The 15,392-nt window shown below is 67.4% G+C and overlaps 2 protein-coding genes across 2 annotated transcripts; one reads left to right on the forward strand and one right to left on the reverse strand.

Annotated features, from left to right (window-relative positions):
- Nucleotides 1-1,232: 1,232 nt before the first annotated feature.
- LOC120751486 (acrosin-like) lies at nucleotides 1,233-4,903 on the reverse strand. The gene is made up of 5 exons (XM_040061420.1): nucleotides 4,833-4,903; nucleotides 4,492-4,704; nucleotides 4,067-4,338; nucleotides 2,886-3,019; nucleotides 1,233-1,967 (listed from the first exon to the last, which is right to left on the reverse strand). Exons 1-5 carry the CDS (start codon nucleotides 4,901-4,903, stop codon nucleotides 1,233-1,235), a joined length of 1,425 nt encoding a protein of 474 aa, XP_039917354.1.
- Nucleotides 4,904-7,515: 2,612 nt separating this feature from the next.
- Nucleotides 7,516-13,623, forward strand: GCC1 (GRIP and coiled-coil domain containing 1). Its single transcript, XM_040061421.2, has 3 exons — nucleotides 7,516-7,557; nucleotides 8,542-9,277; nucleotides 10,330-13,623. The coding sequence occupies exons 2-3, from the start codon at nucleotides 8,555-8,557 to the stop codon at nucleotides 11,563-11,565; spliced, it is 1,959 nt and encodes a 652-aa protein (XP_039917355.1). The 5' UTR covers nucleotides 7,516-7,557; nucleotides 8,542-8,554; the 3' UTR covers nucleotides 11,566-13,623.
- Nucleotides 13,624-15,392: the final 1,769 nt, after the last annotated feature.

Genomic DNA, 15,392 nt, shown 5'->3' on the forward strand with positions numbered 1-15,392 from the left:
GGGACGCCCCGACGCGCTCCGGCACCCTCTGGAGCGTCCCCAGCCCCTGCCGGTCCCCTCCGGGGTGACCCGGTGCCGGAGCGCCCCGGGGACGCCCTGTGACGCGGAGCTCTCTGGTGCCCACGCAGCCCCTCCCGGACACCCCCGCGGGCTCGGTGCAGCCCCTCCGCGGCCCCCCGCGCCCCCCGGCCCCGCTGCACCTCTGCTCCTCCGGCCCCTGCGCCTGGGACGAGGCGTGCTGCGGTACGAGGGGCAGGGGGGGAGCTGCCGGGGGTCCCCCGGGGGTTCGGGACGGTGCCCGAGCCCCGTGTCCGTCCCGCAGGTCCCGCTCCGGGCGGGAGCCCCGCTCCAGCGCCCTGGCAGCCCCCGGAGAGCCCCCGCTTCGCCCTGCTGCCCCCCGGGCTGCCGCCGCTGCCGGCCTGGGGCCCGGAGCCCCGCTGAGCCCCCGGGGACCCCCGCCCGCCCCCCGAGCTGTGCCCGGCCCGGAGCGGCCCTGGAAGGATGGGGGGCTCCGGCACCCCCCGAGCCGGGAACCGCGGGTATTCGCGAAGGGCGAGCTTCGGCGGCCGGGCCAGCCCGCGGCAGGGCCCCGAACCACCTCCAGACACTGATGGATCGCGGAATCCAGGATCCCTGACTCTTTGCCAGGCTCCAGCCCCTGCTCCGGAGCCGGGACAGCTCTTTGGAGCTGCGCTCCCGCTGGAGCAGAGGGAATGTCGCGGCTCCAGGGATCCCGAACGCGCGGCTGCAGCTCCAGCCCTGCCGGGGCCGGGGGCACAGCGGGGGAAGGGGAGGGGGCTCCCGGCAGCCTCGGAGGCAGAGCTGGGGACACCGGGGACACCGGGGTCACCCCGGGGTGGCGGCACCTCCGCGTCCCTCGGGGCTCCCGGGCTCCCGCTCGAGCCGCTCCCGTCCCGCTCCGTTATTAAACCGCTTTTCCCTCCTCCCCGGCTCCGCCCTCGTCTCCTCCGGACCCGGGCCGGCCCCGCTCGTTCTCCCGGCCCGGCCCGGCCCGGCCCGGCCCTCCCTGCCCTGCCCGGGCGGCTGAATCGCGCTGGGGCCGTTCCTGGGGAGCGCCAACAAAGCGCCGGTTGTTATTGAACAACAAACTGGGCTGCGGCGCGGGCTGGGCGCAGGGGAGGGCGGGCAGGGACAGAGCGGCCCCGGGCCCCGGGCAGCGACCGCGGCAGGGAACGCTCCGGGGCCGGAGCTGCATCCGCTCCTCCTCCGGCTCAGCCCAGCTGCTCCTTCAGAAAGTGCAGGAAGTCCCTGAGCAGGTTGCAGAACTTCACCAGGCTCTGGTACGGCACCGAGATGAGCAGAAATCGCTCCGGGGTCGGTTCTGGTGCTGGCACCGGCTCCTCCTCGGGCGCATGGGGGACGTCTGGCTCCGGCTCCAGCTCCGGCGCTGGAGTGGGCCCTGACATCAGCGTCGGCTCTGGCACGGGCACTGTCGTTGGCTCTGGCACAGACACTGTCGTCGGCTCTGGCACTGTCGTCGGCTCTGTCGTGGGTTCAGGCGTTGGCTCTCCTGTCGCCTCTGGCACCGGGTCTGGCGTTGTGTCTGGCACTGGAATCGGCTCTGGAGCCGGCTCTGGAGTCGGCTCTGGCGATGGCGTTGGCTCTGGAGTCGGCTCTGGCGATGGCGTTGGCTCTGGAGTCGGCTCTGGCGCTGGCGTTGCCTCTGTTACGGGCTCTGGCTCTGGTTCCCGTGTCGGGGTCCCTGCAGAAGTCACGGTGGCCTCTGGCTTAGGACTCGGGGCGCAGTTGGGCTCCGGTGCTTGGCCGGTGACGTCTGCCGGGCTCAGGGCGGTCTGGATCAGGATCCAGTTGTAGAAGTGCTGAGTGGAGGTATAGATCCCAGGGTGCCTGGCTCTGTCACAGCCTCTTCCCCAGCTGTTCAATCCCACCAGCCAGTAGTAGTCAGCTCTGTTGTCCTTGCAGACGAGGGGGCTCCCGCTGTCCCCCTGTGCCAGGAGAGAGGGTTCAGGGACTGTGGGGGCCTGCTGCGAGCCCCAGACCTGGCTCCTCTCTCCCATCCCAGCGCTGGCTCCTCTCTCCCATCCCAGCACTGGCTCCTCTCTCCCATCCCAGCGCTGGCTCCTCTCTCCCATCCCAGCACTGGCTCCTCTCTCCCATCCCAGCACTGGCTCCTCTCTCCAGCCCAGCGCTGGCTCCTCTCTCCAGCCCAGCGCTGGCTCCTCTCTCCAGCCCAGCGCTGGCTCCTCTCTCCAGCCCAGCGCTGGCTCCTCTCTCCCATCCCAGCACTGGCTCCTCTCTCCAGCCCAGCGCTGGCTCCTCTCTCCCATCCCAGCACTGGCTCCTCTCTCCAGCCCAGCGCTGGCTCCTCTCTCCCATCCCAGCACTGGCTCCTCTCTCCAGCCCAGCGCTGGCTCCTCTCTCCCAGCCCAGCGCTGGCTCCTCTCTCCCATCCCAGCACTGGCTCCTCTCTCCAGCCCAGCGCTGGCTCCTCTCTCCCATCCCAGCACTGGCTCCTCTCTCCAGCCCAGCACTGGCTCCTCTCTCCCATCCCAGCACTGGCTCCTCTCTCCAGCCCAGCACTGGCTCCTCTCTCCCATCCCAGCGCTGGCTCCTCTCTCCCATCCCAGCACTGGCTCCTCTCTCCCATCCCAGCACTGGCTCCTCTCTCCAGCCCAGCGCGGGCTCCTCTCTCCCAGCCCTTGCCAGTTCCACATTCCCAGCCCAGGAAGGTTCTGCTCAGGGGCCGGAGCCTCCAGGCCCTGGGTTTGGAGCAGGTCGGGAGCTCTCCCATCTCTGCACATGGGTCCCAGATGTGCAGAGGACCAGGCCTTGGGGACAAGGGGACAGAGGACAGGGACCTGTGGGGGACACGGGATGGTCTGGGCTGTGTGTGGGGCTCGTACCTGGCAGGTGTCGATGCCACCGTGTGGGTACCCAGCACAGAGGTTGTCAGCATGAACGGCCCCCGCGTACCACCGGCTGCTGTTGCAGAGCTCCGTGTCCATGAGGTGGACCTTGGCCTCCCGCAGAATCATGCCTGATCCCGGAACCGTGGGAATGAGCCCCCAGCATGGCTGTACCCCCATCCCATCCCATCCCATCCCATCCCATCCCATCCCATCCCCTCCCTTCGCTGGGGCTGAGCCCCTTCCCCACGGAGCGATATTGTCCAGCTGTGTCGCTGCTGTTGGCCTGGAGGAGGAGCCAGACCCATCTCTGCAGAGCCTTCCCAGGGCCAGCAGGAATTGTTTGGGTGGGAAGGGACCTTCCAGCTCGTCCCGTTCCGCGCCCCGTCTTGGCGGGGGCTCCTTCCCCCGGCCCGGGCTGCTCTGAGCCCCGGCCCCGCTGACGTCCTGCAGCCGACACTGTCTGCGGCCGGTGCGCGTCCCCGGGGTGCCCAGCTCGCCCTCGGAGCTCACATCCCGTTCGGGAGCTCACATCCCGTTCTGGAGCTCACATCCCGTTCTGGAGCTCACACCCCCTTCGGGAGCTCACATCCCGTTCTGGAGCTCACACCCCGTTCTGGAGCTCACATCCCGTTCTGGAGCTCACACCCCGTTCTGGAGCTCACACCCCGTTCTGGAGCTCACATCCCGTTCTGGAGCTCACACCCCGTTCTGGAGCTCACATCCCGTTCTGGAGCTCACACCCCGTTCTGGAGCTCACACCCCGTTCTGGAGCTCACACCCCGTTCGGGAGCTCACACCCCGTTCTGGAGCTCACACCCTGTTCTGGAGCTCACACCCCGTTCGGGAGCTCACACCCCGTTCTGGAGCTCACACCCCGTTCTGGAGCTCACACCCCGTTCGGGAGCTCACACCCCGTTCTGGAGCTCACATCCCGTTCTGGAGCTCACATCCCGTTCTGGAGCTCACACCCCGTTCTGGAGCTCACATCCCGTTCTGGAGCTCACATCCCGTTCTGGAGCTCACATCCCGTTCAGGAGCTCACATCCCGTTCTGGAGCTCACACCCCGTTCTGGAGCTCACATCCCGTTCTGGAGCTCACATCCCGTTCTGGAGCTCACACCCCGTTCTGGAGCTCACACCCTGTTCTGGAGCTCACATCCCGTTCGGGAGCTCACCTCGGGCAAAGTTCCAGCCGGCGATGTAGCAGGATTTCAGCTCTGAGACCCGGAGCGAGGCGTCGGGCACACAGCCCAGCTGGATGTAGTCGCTGCACTCCACGGGCCGCTCCAGCTCCACCAGGGCGATGTCGTTCCTCGCCGTGGCAGGCACGTAGTGCTGGTGCACCAGCAGCCTCTGGATGTGTCTCACGGCAGCCTCGGGGCCCGGCTGGCTCAGATCCGAGGCTCCCATCACCACCTCCCACTTGGAGAAGTCCTTGAGGAGGTGCCTGATGGAGAGAGGGGTGTCGTGGAGCAGAGCCACGGGCTCCAGCATCTCCCGGCCTTCTCCTTCCCAAGGCGGAGAGGGAGGTGGCACGCGGTGCTGTGACCTGGGCACCTGCCCGTGCTCTGGGGACATCTCTGTCCCTGCTGTTTCTTACCCGGCCCTGGCGAAGCAGTGTGCGACCGTGAGGACCCACTGGGAGCTGAGGAGGACACCTGCACACATGTGCCACGTGCCGTTCTTCCAGGTGGCCTGGATGCTGACGATGCCGGGCCAGGCCCCCGAAGGGACCCCGGTGCCACCCACAACACGAGAGGTGCCAGCGGCAGAGCTGTGGTCGGAAGCCGAGGGCCAGAGCCCGCAGGTGCCCCTGGAAGCACAAATCCATGGGTGCCCTGCTCGGGGGGCAGCGGGGACAGGGACCCCCGAGGGGCTCCCGCGTGCCCGGGCCGTGCCAGGGCAGCCCCGAATGTCCCCGAGCGCCCTGGGGACACGGACCTGCAGGTGTCCCAGGTGCCAGCCGCGGGCCCGGCCAGGCCCAGCAGCACGAGCAGCCACAGCAAAGCCATCGGTGCCAGCGCTGGTGGCAGAGCCAGGGCAGAGGTGTCACCTCTGGTGCCACCGGTGCCCGGGGTGATGTCACAGAGGGGCCGGTTCCATGTGCGGGGCTGGGCCGGGGGAGAGGGGCAGCTCGGTGTCACAGAGACGTGGAATGGTCTGGGGGCAGCGCGGGGTGACACCGGTGACACCCTCCTGGCACCGGGCTGGGTGTGAGCAGCACTGGGAGAAGGATTTGGGGGTGCTGGGGGTGAGAGCTGCACCTGAGCCAGCCCAGAACCCCCCAGCGCTGGGCTGAGCCCACAGGGGAGAGGGACCCTGTCCCTGTGCCCAGGTGAGGGGGGACCCTGTCCCTGTGCCCAGGTGAGGGGGGACCCTGTCCCTGTGCCCAGGTGAGGGGGGACCCTGCCCCTGTGCCCAGGTGAGGGGGGACCCTGTCCCTGTGCCCAGGTGAGGAGGGACCCTGTCCCTGTGCCCAGGTGAGGGGGGACCCTGTCCCTGTGCCCAGGTGAGGAGGGACCCTGTCCCTGTGCCCAGGTGAGGGGGGACCCTGTCCCTGTGCCCAGGTGAGGCCCCAGCTGCAGAGCTGCCCCAGCCCTGGGGACACGGCAGCAGCACCTGGAGCTGCTGCAGAGCCCAGAGGAGATCCTGGAGCTGCTCCAGGGCTGGAGCCCCTCAGCTCCCAGGGACCCAGGCTGGGAGAGCTGGGAATGTTCCCCTGGAGAATGGAAGGCTCCAGGGAGAGCTTCCAGAACATTCCAGGGCCTGAAGGGGCTCCAGGAGAGCTGCAGAGGGGCTGGGGACAGGGAATGGAGGGACAGGACACAGGGAATGGCTCCCAGTGCCAGAGGGCAGCGCTGGATGGGAGCTTGGGAATCAGGAATTGCTGCCTGGGCTGGGATTGCCAGAGCAGCTGTGGGTCATTCCCTGGATCCCTGGCAGTGCCCCAGGCCAGGCTGGACCCTGGGGCTGGCTTGGGGACAGTGGGAGTTTTCCCTGCTCAGGGGAGAATTCAATAACCGGTAGAAGAGAGATGTTAATTAATGAAAGAGATCTTTATGTAATTTAGAACCGACGAACTTTCGTTTCTTTCTTGGCTCCGAATGCACAAGCAGGTGACAGAGTTCTGTCCCGGGGTCTCTGTGGAGGCCGGGATTTTGTTGGCCGAGGACAGAGCACTTGGAGTTGTATTTATCCCGGCGGTCTCGGGGGATTTCGGGCAGCCCCGGGTCCCTCCCGCAGGGGACAGCGGGGACAGGGCGCGGCTGAGGTGACACTGCCGGAGGCGGCTCGGACCCAGCCCAGGGATCCCCAGCTATATCCCATCGCTGTCCGGAGGGTTTGGAACGCCGGGAGCCTCCTCCAGAGGGGACAGCCCCTGGGAGAGGGGACACTCCCTGGAGAGGGGACACTCCCTGGAGAGGGGACAGCCCTTGGAGAGGGGACACACCTCGGAGAGGGGACACTCCCTGGAGAGGGGACACACCTTGGAGAGGGGACATCCCCTAGGAGAGGGGACACTCCCTGGAGAGGGGACACCCCTTGGTGAGGGGACATCCCCTAGGAGAGGGGACACTCCCTGGAGAGGGGACATCTCCTGGGAGAGGGGACACCCCTGGGAGAGAGGACACCCCTAGGAGAGGGGACACTCCCTGGAGAGGGGACACCCCTTGGTGAGGGGACACCCCTGGGAGAGGGGACATTCCTTGGAGAGGGGACATCCCTTGGAGAGGGGACACACCTTGGAGAGGGGACACCCCTGGAGAGGGGACACCCCTGGGAGAGGGGACACCCCTGGGAGAGGGGACATTCCTTGGAGAGGGGACACGCATTGGAGAGGGGACATGCTTTGGAGAGAGGACATCCCCTTGGAGAGGGGACATTCCCTGGAGAGGGGACACACCTTGGAGAGGGGACACCCCTAGGAGAGGGAACATCCTCTAGGAGAGGGGACACACCTTGGAGAGGGGACATCCCCTGGGAGAGGGGACATTCTCTAGGAGAGGGGACGTCCCTGGGAGAGGGGACACGCCTTGGAGGGGGGCTGCAGGGGCTGGGGGGGCGCAGCACCGGAGGGGTCGCGACACGGCTCGTCCTGCTCCCGTGTCACCGCTCGGTGTCACCGCTCGGTGTCACCGCTCGGTGTCACCGCTCGGTGTCACCTCCGTGGCGGGGGCTCTGCGCCCCTCTTCCCGCTGGCAGTGAGACCCCCGAGGGGGACACTGGGGACACGGGGGGGGGCACGGGGGGACACGGGGGGGACACGGGGAGGACATGAGGGGACAAGGGGCACTCGGGGGGACACGGGGGGGACACGAGGGGACACGGGGGACACTCGGGGGGACACGGGGGACACTAGGGGGGACACGGGGGGCACTCGGGGGGACACAGGGGCACACGGGACCGCCGCGCAGTCGCCGCTGCGCTGAGCCTGGCCGAAGCCCCGCCCCGTGACCACGCCCACCGCGGTGACCACGCCCCTGAAGGAGCACGGTCCTTTAGCTCGGGCCACGCCCCCGACGTAAGGCCACGCGCCGAGACCACGCCTCCCGCTGAGCGAAGCCACGCCCACAACCGCCGTACCGGCACCGCCCCGGACACCGCCCTGTGCCCCGCCCACAACGGCCGCTTCCGCCGGAAGTGACGGAGCCGGAACCGGCCCGAGGTGAGGGGGGAGCGCGGGCACCGGGGGGGATTGAGGGGCCCGAGGGGCCCGAGGGGTCAGGGTGAGAGTGGGGATGGTCCTGAGGGGGTAACGCTGGGGGGCCCGGGGGATGTCCGGGGGTCCTGAGGGGATAACGATGGGGGTCAGGGTGGTCCTGGGGAGGTGACAATGAGGGGCCCGGGGGGTCCGGGAGATGTCCGGGGGGGTCAGCATGGTCCTGAGGGGGTAACGATGGGGTCAGGGTGGTCCTGGGGAGGTGACAGTGGAGGACCCGGGGGGTCCGGGGGATGTCCAGGGGGTCAGCAAGGGGGTCATGGAGGGATATTCAGAGTGGCGTCCTGAGGGGTGAGGATGGGAGCTTTGGGGATTCAGGGTGGGGATTTTGAGGGGTCAGGATGGGAGGTTTGAGGGGTCAGGATGTGAGCTTTTGGGGATTCAGGGTGGGAGGTTTGGGGATTCAGAGTGGGAGTTTTGAGGGGTCAGGATGGGAGGTTTGGGGATTCAGGGTGAGAATTTTTGGGATTCAGGATGGGAGCTTTGGGGATTCAGGATTAGAGTTTTGGGGATTCAGGATGGGAGCTTTGGGGATTCAGGGTGGGAGGTTTGAGGGGTCAGGATGGGAGGTTTGAGGGGTCAGGATGGGAGCTTTGGAGATTCAGGGTGGGAATTTTTGGAGATTCAGGATGGAAGCTTTTGAGGATTCAGGGTGGGAGTTTTTGGGGTCAGAGTGGGAGTTTTGGGGTGTATGTTTGTGATGTTTGTGATATTTGTTTGTGATATTTGTAGGTGATATTGGTGGTGGCTTTTTGTGGTGTTTGTGATATTTGTTGGTGATGTTGGAGATGTCTTTTTGTGACGTTGGTGGTGTTTGTTTGTGGTGTTTGTTGCTGACGTTCGCTGCCCGTTTGGGGTCCCGCTGGCCCCAGGGCCGTGCTCCTGCCCGTCCCTAAGCTGCCTTTTCTCCTCTCCCTGCTCTCCCCGCAGGTTCCCTCCCGCCATGGAGAAGTTCGGGATGAGCTTCGGGGGCGGCCCCAGCAGGAAGGAGCTGCTGGAGACCGTCGAGACGCAGAAGCAGCAGCTCCTGCGCTTCCAGGCGCGGCTCAAGGACGTGGTGTGCGCCTACAAGAGCCTCCTGAAGGAGAAGGAGGCGCTGGAAGCCAGCCTGAAGGCTCTCTCCTCGTCCCACCACCACGGGGACCCGGCGCCGCCGCCCGCCGCCCGCGGCTCGGAGCGGGGCTCGGAGCGGGGCTCGGACGGCGCGGGGCCGGCGGCCGGCGGGGACGAGGAGGACGCGGCTCCCCGGAGCGCGGAGGGCTCGGAGGGCTCGGAGGGCGCGGAGCTCTGCCCCGGCCCGGACTCGGAGCGGCGGCTGCAGCAGCTGAGGGCGCAGCTGGCCACGCTGACGGCCGCGCTGGCCACGGTGACGCGGGAGAAGTCGCGCATGGAGGCCTCGTACCAGGCGGAGCGGCGGCAGGTGAGGCAGGAGCTGGAGGAGGCCGAGCGGCGCGGCGCCGAGCTGCGGGAGCTGCTGCTGCGCGCCGAGCGCGAGGAGCCCGGGGAGCGCGAGCAGCGGGCGCGGCGGCCGAGCCGGGAGCCGGAGGAGCTGCAGGGAGCCAGGGAGGAGAGCGGGAAGCCGGACCCCCGCGTCCAGGAGCTGCAGGAGGAGGTGGCCGCCCTCAAGAACCACTTCCAGCTGCAGCTGGTGCAGGAGATGAAGAAGGTGATTGGCGCTGGGGGTGAGGGTGGGGTGCAGGGGCTGGAGGAGCCGGATTCCCTCTGCTGGTCCCTCGGAGTCCGGAGCGTCCTGGCTTGGACTGATGGGATGGCAGCCCTGGGAACAGCTCTCCGGGGATGTGTGCAGGGAGTGGGGCTGGAGCAGCACAAACTCCTCTTCCCAGTCCCTCAGACCACGGGAGGTTTGGAATAAATGGCGCAGGGTGCCCAGGCTGCCCCGGGATCCCTGGAATGTCCAAGGCCGGGATGGACACTGGGGCTGGCTTGGGGACAGTGGGAGGTGTCCCTGCCGTGGCACGGGTGGCACTGGGGGGCTCTGGGGTCCCTTTAACCCAAACCACTCCAGGATTCCAAACACACAAATCCCCAAAAAGCCAGGACAGGGAGGTGTGTCAGGCAGGATTCCCGGGGTGGGGAGGGCACCTTGCTGGTTTGGAGCAGAGCAGGGACCCTGTGTGTCCCCAGGTGTGTCCCCATGTCCCCAGGTGTGTCCCCATGTCTCTGTGTATCTCTGTGTGTCCCCATGTCTGTCCCCAGGTGTGTCCCCACGTGTCCCCACGTCCCCCTGTGTCCCCAGGTGTGTCCCCACATCCGTCCCCATGTCCCCAGGTGTGTCCCCATGTCCCCATGTCCATCCCCATGTCCCCATGTCTGTCCCCAGGTGTGTCCCCACGTCCCCATGTGACCCTCAGGTGTGTCCCTAGGTGTGTCCGCAGGTGTGTCCCCATGTCCCCAGGTGTGTCCCCATGTCCCCCTGTGTCCCCAGGTGTGTCCCCACATATGTCCCCATGTCCGCTCCCATGTCCATCCCCATGTCCCAAGGTGTGTCCCCAGGTGTGTCCCCATGTCCATCCCCATGTCCGTCCCCATGTCCGTCCCCATGTCCCCATGTCCGTCCCCATGTCCGTCCCCATGTCCATCCCCATGTCCCCCTGTCCCCAGGTGTGTCCCCCTGTGTCCCCAGGTGTGTCCCCAGGTGTGTCCCCCGGTCCGTCCCCCTGTCCCCGGCTGCCCTGACCCCGCCGTGTCCCCGCACAGACGGCGCAGGCCGAGGAGCAGCTGCGGCAGCGCTCGCAGCGGGAGGAGCGGCGCGTGGCCGAGCTGGAGGCTCAGGTGTCGCAGGTGTCGGAGCTGCTGGGCACCTACGAGAAGGCCAAGCAGCGGGACCAGGGCACCATCCAGCGGCTGAGGGAGCGCGTGGCGCAGCTGGACCTGGAGAACCGGAGCCTGGCCGCCGCCGCCTCCGCCCGCCCCCCGGGCGACGCGGCCGCGGAGGAGAGCGCGCTGGACGTCGCCGCGCTCAAGGAGAAGATGGAGAAGCTGCGGAAGCTGCTGCGGGCGGCGGCCGGGAAGGGCCCGGAGGCGCCGGAGGAGCCGAGCCCGGGGGACGAGGACGAGGACAAAGCCGCGGGCGGGCACTGCCAGCAGGAGCCGAGGCAGCTCAAGGACGAGTTCGAGCGCTCCAAGGTGAGGGCGCAGCAGGTGCTCAAGAGCAAGGCCACCAAGGACGTGGGGCAGGCCGGGGAGCTGGAGGAGGCGCGGGAGCAGCTGGCGGAGCTCCGGGACAAGCACGTGCTGCTGCAGCTGGCGGCGGACGACGCGGAGGAGCGGCACCGGCGGGAGCTGGAGGCCAAGCGGCAGGAGCTGTCGCGGCTGCAGCGGCTGCACCGGCAGGAGCTGGAGCGCTGCCAGCTGCAGTTCCGGGAGCGGGCGCTGCGCCTGGAGGAGGAGATGCACAAGCAGCGGGACCGGGCGCTGGCCGTGCTGGCCGAGAAGGACGGCGAGCTGGAGCGGCTGCGCGCCCTCGCGCCGCCCCGCGCCGCCCCCGAGGAGCTTCCCGGCCGGGAGCCCTCGGAGATCCTGCCGCGGGAGCTGCAGCCCTGCCCGGGCTCCGAGCCCACCTTCTTCCTGTACGCGGAGCAGCTGGCGCGCAAGGAGGTGGAGATCGCGGCGCTGCGCAAGCACAAGCGCCGGCTGGAGGAGCAGCTGCACCAGCTGCAGGGCCGCGCCCTGGCCGAGGAGGACCGGCACCGCCAGGAGGTGGAGGAGCTGCGGGGCCAGATCCAGAAGAGCTGCCGGGACAAGAGCAGGGAAGGAGCCAACCTGGAGTACCTGAAGAACGTGCTGTACCGGTTCCTGACGCTGCCGGACGCGCGGGGCCGGCAGCAGACGCTCACGGCCATCCTGGCCGTCCTGCACTTCAGCCCCGAGGAGAAGCTGAGCATCGCCAAGAGCTCGGCCCACGGCTCCTGGTGGCTCCACGGGAAGAGATGAGGGCGGGGTTTTATTCCCCTTTTCCCCGAGAGCTCGTTGTTCCTGAGGGCCGGCCAAACCCTCGGGATCTGGGCTCCGCTCGCTCGGTGTTGGGAGCGCTGATCTGCAGCGGGGCCCTGCCGGCTTTTCCAGCCCCAGAGCCTCCGCGGTGGGGATTCCATCCGAGCCAGGACTTGATCTGAAAAACGTGGAATCGGAGACGCTGCTGAGCTTTTTGAAAGGTGGTTTGGAAACAATGCCTGCCTGTCAGGAGCGGGATTCGCTCGGATCTCCAAGCTCCAGCCGCGCCGGTGACTCAGGAGATGAGAGTGGGAGGCTGAAACGGCACCAGGCCGTGGAAGGCTCGGGAGGATGGGGCTCAGTGCAGCAGATCTTGGGCGTTTCCCCCTGAGGTTCTTTTCCAGAGCCAGATTTAACCAGTGGGTGCAGCTCCGGGCTCATCCGGGAGCTCAGGCTCTCCTTCCTTCCCAGGGATCCTCTCTGGGTTATCGGGGATCCCAGGGAGGAGAAGGGATCTCCCTGTGGATGGTTCCCATCCCGAGACACTCTGAGTGGGGATCTGAGCTGCCAGGGACAGGGACAGGGATCCTGGAATGCCACAGCCACCCTGGCACTGACAGGGACAAGGACCCTGGAATGACACAGCCACCCTGGCACTGCCAGGGACAGGGATCCTGGAATGCCACAGCCACCCTGGCACTGCCAGGGACAGGGATCCTGGAATGCCACATCCACCCCAGCACTGCCAGGGACAGGGATCCTGGAATGCCACATCCACCCCAGGGACAAGGACAGGGTTCCTGGAATGCCACATCCATCCCTGGCACTGCCAGGGACAAGGACAGGGACCCGGACCCTGGAATGGCACAGCCACCCCTGGCACTGCCAGGGACAGGGACCCTGGAATGCCACATCCACCCCTGGCACTGCCAGGGACAAGGACAGGGACCCGGACCCTGGAATGGCACAGCCACCCCAGCACTGCCAGGGACAAGGACAGGGACCCTGGAATGCCACAGCCACCCTGACACTGCCAGGGACAAGGACAGGGTTCCTGGAATGGCACAGCCACCCTGACACTGCCAGGGACAAGGACAGGGTTCCTGGAATGCCACATCCACCCCTGGCACTGCCAGGGACAGGGATCCTGGAATGCCACAGCCACCCTGACACTGCCAGGGACAGGGATCCTGGAATGCCACAGCCACCCCAGGGACAAGGACAGGGACCCTGGAATGCCACAGCCACCCCAGGGACAAGGACAACTTCCCTCCTTTCCTCCTTGGCTGTCCTGGTCCTGTCAGCAGCCAAATTCCCTGGATTCCCTTCTGCCCAGTGCAGCCCTTGGTGCCAATTTCTCCTCCAGGAAATCCTCAGGGAAAACGTGTCCCGGGCAGAGCCTGTCCCTGCTGGGGGCGGGACACGGCCGAGCCCCTCCCGGGGCGCAATCCAGGGATGTTCCCGGTGGGAACAGCGGGGTCCAGGTGCTGCCCTGGTGGGGGAGCTGCCTGGGAGCGGGGGAGTTTGTCCCGGGAATGTTTGAGACGCTCCCTGAGGACAAAAGCGCTGGCTCAGCCCAGTCCCTGCTCCCAGTCTGGAAGTGGTGAATCCAGGGCTGCCTCTGGAACGGCAGGAGCGGCTCCAGCTCTTTCCCTGGAGCCTTTCCCACAGCTCCAGAGGGAGGTGGAGCCTCCTCCTGCTGCTCAGGGGGGGAGCAGGGGGATGGATCTGCTGGATGTTGGAACATCCTTGGGTTTAAAATGACCACATCTGCGGGGATGGATCGCTGTCCTCCCTCTGCGCCCCGGGATGGAGTGACCTGGAGCGGATCCCAGCGGTGCTGGGGACCCGAGGGGTGACAGCTGGGAGCAGGGGGGCAGTGTGGGGACAGGAGGGACGAGGCAGGGTCCAGGAGCATCCAGAGGAAGATGAGGAAGCTGCTGCAGGGGATCTTCTCCAGCTCCGTGTCGCTGTCACCCTCCTGCAGCTCCCGGTGCCATTCCTTCCTCTGCTCCCTCCCTTTTTCTTCCCTCTCTCCTTTGAGCCAATATCCCTGAAATAAAGGTAAAATTCCTCTTTGAGGGGACTCTGGTGGCTCCTGGGGGCGGGACGGGCATTGCTTGGGGGTTTTTGCTGGGTATTGGAACATCCTTGGGTTTAAAATTACCACAAAATTGCTGAATCCTGTGATTTCCTGGGGTTCCTGGGAGTGAGGACGGGGATGGTTCATTCCTGCACCGGCAGTCGAGGTGTGGCAGCTGAATGGATGCAGAGGAGTCTGGCGCTGAGAATCCTGGAATGGTTTGGGGGTTAAAGGGACCCCAGAGCCCCCCAGTGCCACCCGTGCCATGGCAGGGACACCTCCCACTGTCCCCAAGCCAGCCCCAGTGTCCAGCCTGGCCTGGGGCACTGCCAGGGATCCAGGGGATGATCCACAGCTGCTCTGGCAATCCCAGCCCAGGCAGCAATTCCTGATTCCCAAGCTCCCATCCAGCGCTGCCCTCTGGCACTGGGAGCCATTCCCTGTGTCCTGTCCCTCCATTCCCTGTCCCCAGCCCCTCTGCAGCTCTCCTGGAGCCCCTTTGGGCCCTGGAATGTTCTGGAAGCTCTCCCTGGATCCTTCCCTTCTCCAGAGGATCATTCCCAGCTCTCCCAGCGTGGATCCCTGGTAGCTGAGGGGCTCCAGCCCTGGAGCAGCTCCAGGATCTCCTCTGGGCTCTGCAGCAGCACAAGGAGCTCCCGGCCGCTCTCCCGGCGCTGCTCCCTCATTCCTCAGTGCCCAGGGGCATCCGAGCTCATTTGGGCTCTCCCACACCGGGGGCTGATCCCTCCCCGCTCCCGGGCTGGCGGCTCCTCCGGGAGCTCCTCCCGCTGCTCCGGGAGCTCCTCCCGCTGCTCCGGGAGCTCCTCCCGCTGCTCCGGGAGCTCCGACCGCCCCGGCCGGGCAGGTTCCTCCGGTGCCTGTGTCCCACCGCTGGGCGTGGAGCGAGCCCGGGCGGCAGCAGCGGCGGTGGGAGCTGCTTCCAGCTCCTTCTGTCCGTCCATCCATCTGTCCATCCGTCCGTCCATCCTTCCGTCCGTCCGTCCCGAAGCTGCGGGCTCCGGCCGCCTCCCATGGCCAGAGCAGCGGAGCCGCCGCCGGCGCTCTCGGATCTCCAGGTAAAGGCTCCGGAGCGCCGGGAGAGGCTCAAATCCTGCCCGAGGGAGCTCCCCCCACGCGGGATTCGGGGATTTGGGGATCTGGGCACCGGCCCGAGGTGGCCACGGCCACCAGCAGGGGAGGGTGACAGCGGGGCAGGGCTTTCTCCGGGCCCGGAGCGGCTCCAGCCCCGCCGTTCCCGGCTGCGTCCCGGGATCTGCTCCGGTTCCTCGGGATCCGCTCCGGTTCCTCGGGATCCTCTCGGGATCCACTCCGGTTCCTCGGGATCCGCTCCGGTTCCTCGGGATCCTCTCGGGATCCCTCCGGTTCCTCGGGATCCGCTCCGGTTCCTCGGGATCCTCTCGGGATCCGCTCCGGTTCCTCGGGGCCGCTCCGGTTCCTCGGGATCCGCTCCGGTTCCTCGGGGTCCTCTCGGGATCCGCTCCGGTTCCTCGGGATCCGCTCCGGTTCCTCGGGATCCGCTCCGGTTCCTCGGGACGCGGCTTCTCGGCCCTCCCCAGCCCCGGGCGAGGGAGTCTGAGGAGATCGGGAGATCCCAGCGGGAAAACGCGGGAGGGAGAAGCAGGGAAACCCCAGCACGCGCCGAGGAGCCGGCCCCGGCCCCTCCATCCCCCGCCTTTGCTGCGGCTCCCGGGCTCCCGGGCACGGCTCGGGGCAGGGGCGGCCG

This window comes from Hirundo rustica, chromosome 4 (assembly GCF_015227805.2).
Source record: "Hirundo rustica isolate bHirRus1 chromosome 4, bHirRus1.pri.v3, whole genome shotgun sequence".
Classification (NCBI taxonomy): Eukaryota; Metazoa; Chordata; class Aves; order Passeriformes; family Hirundinidae; genus Hirundo; species Hirundo rustica.

Coding starts and splice junctions, on each gene's coding strand:
- GCC1 (XM_040061421.2), top strand. CDS start 8,555: ATGGAGAAGTTCGGGATGAGCTTCGGGGGCGGCCCCAGCAGGAAGGAG. Junction 9,278..10,329: donor TGGTGCAGGAGATGAAGAAG/GTGATTGGCGCT, acceptor GTCCCCGCACAG/ACGGCGCAGGCCGAGGAGCA.
- LOC120751486 (XM_040061420.1), bottom strand. CDS start 4,903: ATGGCTTTGCTGTGGCTGCTCGTGCTGCTGGGCCTGGCCGGGCCCGCG. Junction 4,705..4,832: donor GGCACCTGGGACACCTGCAG/GTCCGTGTCCCC, acceptor TTGTGCTTCCAG/GGGCACCTGCGGGCTCTGGC. Junction 3,020..4,066: donor CGGCTGGAACTTTGCCCGAG/GTGAGCTCCCGA, acceptor TTCCGGGATCAG/GCATGATTCTGCGGGAGGCC.